The sequence below is a fragment of the Mustela nigripes genome, chromosome X (genome assembly GCF_022355385.1).
Source record: "Mustela nigripes isolate SB6536 chromosome X, MUSNIG.SB6536, whole genome shotgun sequence".
NCBI lineage: Eukaryota > Metazoa > Chordata > Mammalia > Carnivora > Mustelidae > Mustela > Mustela nigripes.
In genome coordinates this window covers 124,231,430-124,240,702 of record NC_081575.1, presented here as the reverse complement: position 1 = coordinate 124,240,702, position 9,273 = coordinate 124,231,430, and the positions used below count along the sequence as shown (strand labels likewise).

General features: G+C 66.3%; 1 protein-coding gene across 1 annotated transcript; it reads left to right on the top strand.

The window, feature by feature from the left end:
• Positions 1-428: 428 nt before the first annotated feature.
• Positions 429-6,658, top strand: LOC132006805 (putative GTP-binding protein 6). The gene is made up of 5 exons (XM_059384839.1): positions 429-927; positions 2,910-3,118; positions 4,383-4,531; positions 5,026-5,178; positions 5,478-6,658. The coding sequence occupies exons 1-5, from the start codon at positions 459-461 to the stop codon at positions 5,599-5,601; spliced, it is 1,104 nt and encodes a 367-aa protein (XP_059240822.1). The 5' UTR covers positions 429-458; the 3' UTR covers positions 5,602-6,658.
• Positions 6,659-9,273: the final 2,615 nt, after the last annotated feature.

The following is a 9,273-nucleotide window of genomic DNA, read 5'->3' as shown; positions in this document are numbered from 1 at the left end:
GGACAGGGATGCTGAGATCCAGGCGGGACAGGGATGCTGAGGTCCAGGCGGGACAGGGATGCTGAGATCCAGGCAGGACAGGGATGCCGAGATCCAGGCAGGGCAGGGATGTTGAGATCCAGGCAGGACAGGGATGCCGAGATCCAGGCAGGACAGGGATGCTGAGATCCAGGCAGGGCAGGGCTGTGCTCTCCCGAGGCTCTAGGAGTTGGTCCTTCCTGCCTCTTCCCGCTTCTGGGGCTCCAGGCATCCCTGGGCTGCTGACCGCGTCCCTCCCACCTCGGACTCCGTCCTCACGTAGCTTCTCTTCTCTGTCTCCTTCCAGCTTTCATGGGGACCTTTATGTTTTGATTTAGGGCCCCTCATCTAGGATGAGCCCATCTCAGATCCTCGACTGGTTGTATGTGCTCAGACCCTATTCTGAAACGGGGTCCTGTTCACAGGTCCTGGGGGTCAGGATGTGGATGTGTCTCTACGGGCACGTCTCAAGTCGGCTGTGGCTTTCATGGGGCTGTCCTTGCAAGGCTGCCCTTCCGCCCGCGGCGGATGTGAGGGGGCAGGAGGCCACGGCAAGACCACCTTCTGCTGCACGAAGCCGTCTTGCCGGTGGGAAGGCGTTGGGGCAGTGGCCTCGAGGTAGAGCAGGATGGGGGATCCCTGTGAGAAGATCCCGGTCCGTATCCCGCTCAGGGACCCCCGTGGCGCTGTTGGCTCAGGCGTCTTCGCTGCCTCCTCCGCTGGCTGACGCGCGCTCTCGGGCGTCTCCAGGAGAATCGTTCGTGCAGGTGCAGCAGCGCCTCTTGAAGGAAAAGGAAATGAAGATCCGGAAGGCCCTGGAGAGACTGAGGCAGAAACGGCGGCTCCTGGGGACGCGGCGGAGGCGGCAGGAGTTCCCGGTGATCGCCGTGGTGGGGTACACCAACTGCGGTGAGAGCCCCTGCGGGCGCGAGAAGCGGGGTCCGCGCTGCCCTCACACCCCGTACCCTTGGCCGGGCCCGTGTGTTTGGGGAGAATCTGTCGCAAATGCACCAAGACCGTGGCCCTCAGAGGGCCGACCCAGGAGCACAGGCGGAGAGCGGGGCTGCCGTCCTCAGGGGGGTCACAGCGCCCACGGCCCACACCCCGTCAGGTCACGGGTGTGGTTCTCGAGCGCCGGACGGTGGTCAGGGCTCCTGTCCCTTACTGGGGTGTTGTAAACTCAGTGATAGGAAAGAAACCGAGACGCCTTGAAGCTCATTCCCGGTAGACCTGCCCGTAGAGGAAGGAGAACCGTCCGGGTTGCGACCGCCGAGACACCACGGCACGTCTCAAGGTTCCGCTCACGTGTGGGCTGTGCGCGGCCGCAGGCAGGATGCCGGCCCTCGGGTTTCCTTGGTGCTGAGGCCCTGGGCTCACGGGGACCCTCCCACACAGGGCAAGCACGGAGGCTCACTTCCTCACCCTCCAGACTTGCCCCGCAAGCGTGAGCTGCCCTAAGGTCCGGTCCCTGTGTGTGGCCGGAAGACCACCGTGACGCCACCGCCCCGTCCTCAAGGAGCGGGTGGTCCCGTCCAAGGAGAGAGGGAACATCCCACAACACCTGGGCCGGGACACCGGGGAGACACCTAGGCTTCGGAGACTCTCTCTGCACCACAGCTCACTGCTGTGCGGGACGCAGGCGACTTCTCTGCGGCCCTGGGGGGCGGGCATTACACAGGGGTCTGTGGGGTCCCTGAGGCTCGGCCGGCGCGTGGGACAAGAGGAGGCGTCCATAACCAGGCACCTGCTGTCCGTCCACAGTGCCCGGTCACCCCGCGGCAGGCGGGTCCCCTGCTGCTTCACCTTCAGGTCAGGCCCCCCAGCGGCCGCCGGCCGTGTCCGAGGGCTAGTCTGGGACCAGTGGGCCCCGAGCAGGGTCTGGGTTTGGATGCGGGTTCTCCTGTTGGTAAGGCTGTAGGGGAGCACCCTCTGGGGGCCGTCAGACACGCACAGCTCCCGACGGTCTACACCGTCACTCTCCATCGGCACCATCCCCCGTCACACAGACACCCGCCGCTGACACACGGCACACACTCCCGTACCGTCACCCCGTGACACTGACACACACCCCCACACACAGTGTACCCGCCCCCCCACATCACCCCGTGTACACAGACACCCGTGCTCTCACACCGCACACACACCCGTACCATCACCCCGTCTACACAGACACACACCCCCACACACAGTGTACCCGCCGCCTCACCATCACCCTGTCTACACAGACACCCACGCTCTCACACCGCACACACACCTGTACCATCACCCCGTCTACACAGACACCTACCCGCACACACAGTGTACCCGCCCCCACACATCACCCCGTCTACACAGACACACACCCCCACACGCAGTGTACCCGCCCCCTCACCATACGCCGTCTACACAGACTCCCGCGCTCTCACACTGCACACATTCCTCCTGCACCCGCCTCGGTCTGCCGTCACTCTTCCGTATGCCCATAGCCCTGCGTCTCCGGCACACGGGGCCCCTGCCTCGTCTGTGTGAACACGAGTCCTGTATCGCGCACGGACCTAGAGGACGCCCGTGTCTGCAGCATGCCCTCGTCTGCCCGGGTGCCCGCCCACCCCCTCCCATTCACACGTCCCCACCCTGGCTACCCCAGTGCCATCCCCTAGGTAGCCTCTCGTGCCCCAGGCCCTGGACCCCCGACCCCCGTGCACGACGGGAAGCAGCGTCCTCTCAACCACGAGGCAACTCAGGGGTCCTGCAGAGATGAGACCTAGGCCCTCAGAGACCTCACCCACCGTGGCCACCCCTCGGCCAGGGGCATGTGGGTCCGACTTGGAGCCGCCCGAGGTACAGCAGTGGACTGTGGGGCCCGTGGGGGGGGCCTGACATGCCTGTGTCCCCTGGGGCCCACCTTCCAGGAAAAACCACGCTGATTAAGGCCCTGACCGGCGACGACGCTGTCCAGCCCCGGGATCAGCTGTTTGCGACACTAGACGTCACGGCTCACGCCGGCTGGTTGCCCTCCCGCATGGCCGTCATCTACATGGACACCATCGGCTTCCTCTCCCAGCTGCCTCACAGCCTCATCGAGTCCTTCTCTGCCACCCTGGAGGACGTGGCTCATTCAGTGAGTGTGGGACGATCCCAGGGGCCAGGTTCCCCGAAACACCGGCGTTACCTGAGGCCAGGTCCTCTCATCCACGACACAACCCCGGGGACTGGTTTCCCTCCAACATGACACAACAGGGGGTCTGGGTCCCCTCAAACAGGACACGGCCCTGGGGCCCGGGGCCCGACACACACAACACGAGGCAGGGATCAGGTCCCATCGGTCACAGCGCAGCCCTGGGGTCCGGATCCTCTCAGTCATGACACGACGTGGGGACCAGATTCCGTCATACGTGTTGCGGCGCGAGGGCCTGGGTCACCCTCACACACAGCACAGCCCAGAGCCCAGGTCTCGCATGTGACAGTCCCGGGGACTACCGTCCCTCCCTGGCCGGAAACTGGCGCCTCACGCCCCCTTGACAGCGAGGCCTTCCTAGGGACCTCTTCCGAGACGGATTCCGGACGGAGGTGGAGCCCCTTGGCCCTCGGGTCCGCCTTCGTGGGCAGCTTCGGGGTGATGGGATGCAACGGCACGTGCTGTTGGGGCGTCCGCCAAAACCCCAACCTAGTGTCTGCACGAGGAAACAACCAAACACCAACTGGAGGGCGTCCCCCAAAATGCCCACACGTGCTGAACGCGGGCAGGGTTCAGAGGAGCCAGGAGAGGTGATAGACGGACGTCCACGTGTCCAGCCTGGCGTCCCAGGACAGAAGGAAGAGATGCGTGACTCCGGAAAGACAGGAGCACGCCGGGGTCCCCCTTGTCCGTGGCCTGTGCTCCCAGGAATGGGCGGCGGGGGTCCCTGCCTTCCTGTTTGCCTTTTCCAGAACCAAACGTTTCTGGGATAAAACGCTTATCTTTTTCTTAATTTCACGTGCCCCGAAGTCCTGGGAGCAAACGCTGCAGAACGTAAGCGGTCGGTCCCTCGGTTTCCCGGGGCAGAATTACAAGCAATTCCTCCTCTTTCCCGCTGTGCGTTTTCCCAGTAACGAGTCGGATCCCTGCCTGTGCACCGTTTAAAGTCAGGCAAAAAGGGTTCTTCCAGGTTCAAAGGAAGCGCGAGTCTGGAAGTTTCCCAGTGAGCGTGCAGCCGTAGAGCGGGACCCTGTGCGGTTTGAGGCGCCTCAGACACCCAGGGCCCTGGGCTGGGTGCAGGCGAGCGGCCTGTCCGGGGCGGGACCCCGCACCACGGCCCAGCGGTGGTGTCCGGGAGCTCCCGCCTGGGCGTGCGGTGCCCCGTCCCGCCACCCCGTCCCCACCGCATGGCTCGTCTGCTTCTCAGGATCTGATCGTCCACGTGAGGGACGTGACCCACCCTGAGACGGAGCTGCAGAAAGCCAGTGTCCTGTCCAGCCTGCGCGGCCTGCGCCTGCCCGCGCCCCTGCTGGACTCCATGCTGGAAGTTCATAACAAGACGGACCTGGTGCCCGGGTGAGTGCACCCCTGCCTGCCCACGGCCTCAAGGCCCCACGGCCCCATGACCCCTGCCCGCCCAAAACCCCACAACCCCATGACCCCATGACCCCGGAGTCTCGTGCCTGGTGGGTGCCGGCGGGGCACTGGTGTGACGGTGGCCACGCCATGACTGACGAGATCAGGCTGCGTTCGTCCTCCCGGGGCGCGTGCCCCCTGCTCTCAGGAAGACAAGGGGGTCAGAGCACCCTCCGCCCACCTGCCGTGAGGGCTTTCACACGCAAGCAGCCACAGGCCGGCAGACCGGAAATTTTGGGGTCTTCTGTTCTGAGACCTCTCACCCCATGGACCCCGTATTTCCCGGCACCCTTATCGTGGTTTTCGTGCTGTTCCCGTCCGACATCCTGACGCACACGGACGTGGTCCCGGGGGGAGCTCGGGGGGCCGGCGTCCCTGGGGGACCCTTGCTCCGTCTCTCCGAGGCTGAGCCGCATCTGGGTGTCCCCGTCCAGGTATAGCCCGGTGGAACCCCAGGCTGTGGCCGTGTCCGCCCTGCGGGGGCACGGGCTCCCAGAGCTGAAGGCGCGGCTGGAGGACGCCGTCCTGAGAGCCACGGGGAGACAGGTCCTCACCCTGCGGGTACCGCTGGCGGGCGCACAGCTGAGGTGCGTGGGGCTGGCCTGGCAGGGGAGGGGCCGTGGCCGTGGCTGTGCAGGGGGTGCAGGTGCGGGAAAGGCGGCGGAACGGGCCCGGCACCAGCACGCAGAGGAGTCGTGTGGTTTCTGAGGTTGCCCACTGCGAAGCTGGGTTCCTCAGCCCACATGCGGGGCCAGCCAGCTGTCGGTGCGCAGGCCACGGGCAGGCCACGGGCAGGGGCGGCAAGGCTGTGGGCGGCCCGGGGACGGAATGCTCTCGGTGGAGTCCCTTCCGCTCACGCGCCCTCTGCCCTCACGCACGCCCGCAGCTGGCTGCATCAGGAGGCCACCGTGCAGGCCGTGGACGTGATTCCCGAGGCCGGAGTGGCCGACGTCACCGTCGTCATCAGCAAGTCCGCCTATGGCAAGTTCAGGAAGCTCTTCCCCGAGTGAATGGACGTCGTGTCCGCCGCCGTCTCTGGGCCTCCTGCCGCCCCCTCCGTGGCCGCTCCGGGAGGAAGGGCCGGCGGCCGGACGTCGAAGGTCAGCTTGCCGGTCCACGGAGCGGCTCCGCTGCTGGCGGACCGCACGTGCCTCGTGAGAGCGGACGTGCCTCCCGCAGGGTTCTGGCCGCAGGACACGGGCTGCCTGCTGCTTCCAGCGGGGGCCACCCTGCAGGACGACGTCCCGCCCGTGCCGGCCGAGAGGGGGCCGGTGGCGGCTTCCCCGGCCGCCGCGTGTCGTAGACTCAGCAGCCAGGCCTCCTGCTCCCCACGGAGCGCCCTGGATGTCCGGACGGTCTCCCGGAGGCACGGAAGCCTCTCGGCACAGGCCGTGGGAAAACACGGCGCGTCCTTGAATCAGCACGAAACGGGGGTGCTCCGCGCTCGCCGGCAGCCGGCTGGGACAGGGCAAGGCTGGAGGGACCACAGCTTTCCCACGGCCGTCAGGGCCTGGGGCTGCCTTCACCAAAGCTCCCGGGACACAGGACAGGATGCGGGTCCCTCTGCTGTTAGAGACGTTGCGTGGACATTGCAGGGGGGCCCCGAGCCCGGCGCTGTTCCCTGTTCTCCGGAGGGGACGGTGACGTGAGTGGCCACCCTGTTGCTACCCCGGACGGTGTCATGCTTGCTTTCCCCCTTCGATGCATGTTCACCCTTACAGCGGTGCTGTGGGAGTGATTCCAGATTTCGGAACTCCGGGATTAAGGAAAAAACACCTGTAGCCTGCCTGCGGGTCTGCGGGGCGGGGGAGGCTTTCTTGCGGACGGGGGAGCGTTCTTCTCATGGCAGCGTGAAATGAGAAAACGGTTGGGAAAGCGGGTCGCCGCAGTGCTGGCGTGGAGGCCGGAGGGGACGCTGGCAGTCGGGGACAGCAGGGAGCACGAGGACCGCGGAAGCCGGGTTCCCACCCGTATGCCCCAGCCCCTGACGTGGGCCCCGGGAGACCCAGGTCCGCGTGCTGGCTTGCGGGACCGTTAGGAGAATACATGGGTGTGCTCCGAAGTCCGCATGTGTGGTCGTCTGTCCAGCGGCTCCGGGACGCTCGCACGTGCGGGGTCCTGCGGCACGGGCGGGCAGGACCGGATGACAGTGCCCCGCGTGCCGGCTGTGGGCTGGGGCGGCCTCTCGCGGTCTTCCCAAGGGGGCCCCGAGGGCTGAGATGAGGTCCCGTGGTGTGGTCCACGGACAGGGTGGTGTGAGGGTCCTGCACGGCCATCATCGGGGCCGGTGAGGCAGATTAGGGGAGCACGAGGTCCCCCAGCACTGGGCAGGGTGGTGGACGGAGAGGCACGCCAGCGCACGGCCGGGGCAGGCTGCAGGACAGCCCAGGTGTGCTTGCGGCATCAGGACAGCTGCTGCCCTAGGACAGTGGACCATCGAGACCCGCCCGGCTTTCTGGTTTACTCGGCTCAGCCCCTGGGGGGTTGGGTGCTACGGGGTCTCTGAAGCTCCGGCACAGGCCACCCCAGCTCCCAAGGCGCAGCCCAGTCCACGTGCCCCTAGGAATGTGCCCGCTCAACCCCGAACGCCCGCGGCCATGCATTCTGCCCGGTACTATGTCGGGGGCACCCACGTGCCTCCAGGCCCCCCTGGGCTCCGGCCGCTCCATCCCAATTCCTCCTTGTGCAGGAGACGGAAGGCAGGGGTGCCCGTGGGGTCAGGCCTCTGTCCCTCACTCTCCTGGCATACCCGCCCCCACCTGGTGTCCCCACCCCAAGGCCTAGAGACTGCAGAGTCATGACACCCACTGTGGATGCTTAGTGAAGAGGGCGCCATGGGGGGCCGCGGCTCCAGGGGGTGGGAGCCTGGGAGGCACCGGGAAGGAGAGTCAGGGGGCTTCACGGGCCTGGGAGGGAGCGTCGGGGGCTTCCAGGGGCTTGGGAGGGTCGGGGGCTGTAGGGTCTGGAAGGGAGGGAGTCGGGGCTCCGAGAGACTGGAAGGAAGGGTCAGGGGGCTTCCGGGGCCTGGGGGTGTGGGGGTCTGCTGGGGGCTTCCGGGGCCTGGGGGTGTGGGGGTCTGCTGGAGTCTGGGAGGGAGTCGGGGCTCCGAGAGACTGGAAGGGAGGGTCTGGGGGCTTCTGGGGTCTGGGAGGGAGGGCCACAGGTTTGGGGGGAGAACAGAGAGACGGTGCGAGACCCCGTTGGGGGATCCCCAGAGCACGGAGTTCTGTCCGGCCGGTGGAGTCGGGGGCAACCTGCAGGGCTCCCCGAGAGTCTTCCGGATTGCCGGCACGGCCCGGAAATCGCGGCTTCCGTCCCCAAACATAGAGCCAGACCCAGGAAAGGCCTGATTTGATCCTCAAGAGAACACATTCAGACCCGGATTAAAGCGTCTTGTTGAAGACGGAATCCTAAGAAGACAGAATGCCTTGGGCTCTTTCGTCATAGGAGGAATGTTCCAGAACGCGACACTCCAGGAACTCCCTGTTCGTCGGGAAGAGAAGTAAGACACGTCGACTGGGATTCACCGTTTGGCTGAGAATTTGGCTCGGCCTAAACCTCACGTGCGAAGGACGGGCTTCTGTAACCTTTGGGGTCATGACGCTCGAGCCCTGAGTCCCGGGAAACAGCCCCTAGCACCAGCCTGACCGCCTGTGGAGGGAGAGCATGGGTCTCACCCGGACCCCGGGGCTGTACCTCTCGGAGGTCAGCCACGTACTCCCTGTCCCAAGGGAAGGGCGAGTGCCGCCTGGGGTCGCCGGGGAAGCCCGGGCGCCGGCACAAGGCCCTGGGAAGGACGACAGGAGAGTGCACGGGGCAGGCTGTCCAGCCTGAGAACCAGTGGGCTCTCGGCGACAGGCCCCGTCCCGGGACGCTGGACGGAGGGAAATCAGGCCCGCCTCGCCCCACGGCGGTGCCCAGAGCCGGAGCGTCCGGCGAGCAACCTGGGCCAGGGCTGCGGCACCGTGTTCCCAGCCGCGTCCACTCAGCTCCCGTCCACACGTCCCCCTCTGGGGATCCGGCAATGCCGCCGACCCCGTCGTCGTGACGGAGCTCGTTGCGGGTCCTGGAGCCCGCAGGGAGGGCTGCCTGACCGCTCTAGCAGTGGCCGGCGTTTTAGCCAATAACGTGGGTTTGAACGAAGGCGCGCAGACCCCTTCTGTAGGGATCGCGGGTCGCAGGCTTCACAGACAGCCGCGGGAACGGCACGGGCACGGGCACGGGGAAGCAGAGGACTCCTCTGACTCGCTTTATTGGGATTTCACGCGCGCGAAGCCCGTCCTGCGTCCAAGGAGCGAGCGAGTCGGTCCAGCCTGTGAGCTCCGGGCGCTCCCCCATCAGAGCGACACGTGAGCCATGGAGGATGGGGCGCTTCTCTCCGAGGGAAGACACGTGCTCCCACGTCCGCCGTTCGTCTGCAGGGACCCGCCAGCCCGTCCCACCGCCGTCCGCAAGGCCCCCAAACGCAAAGCCTCGGGACAGAGGAATGAGACAATCCAGGGAACGTCCTGGTCTCCGTGAGCGGTGGGAACAGACGGACCTTGAGAAACCATAGGATGGGGAGACGGAACGGTGACAAATGCCCAGCGTGGCTCTGGGACACGGAACGGTGACAAATGCCCAGCGTGGCTCTGGGACACGGAACGGTGACAAATGCCCAGCGTGGCTCTGGGACACGGAAC

What these genes read in the sequence shown, in the direction of transcription:
- LOC132006805 (XM_059384839.1), top strand. Translation starts at nt 459, where the DNA reads ATGTGGATGTGTCTCTACGGGCACGTCTCAAGTCGGCTGTGGCTTTCA. An exon ending in GGTGGGGTACACCAACTGCG is followed by an intron (nt 928 to 2,909) that starts GTGAGAGCCCCT and finishes CCCACCTTCCAG; the next exon opens with GAAAAACCACGCTGATTAAG. An exon ending in CTGGCGGGCGCACAGCTGAG is followed by an intron (nt 5,179 to 5,477) that starts GTGCGTGGGGCT and finishes GCACGCCCGCAG; the next exon opens with CTGGCTGCATCAGGAGGCCA.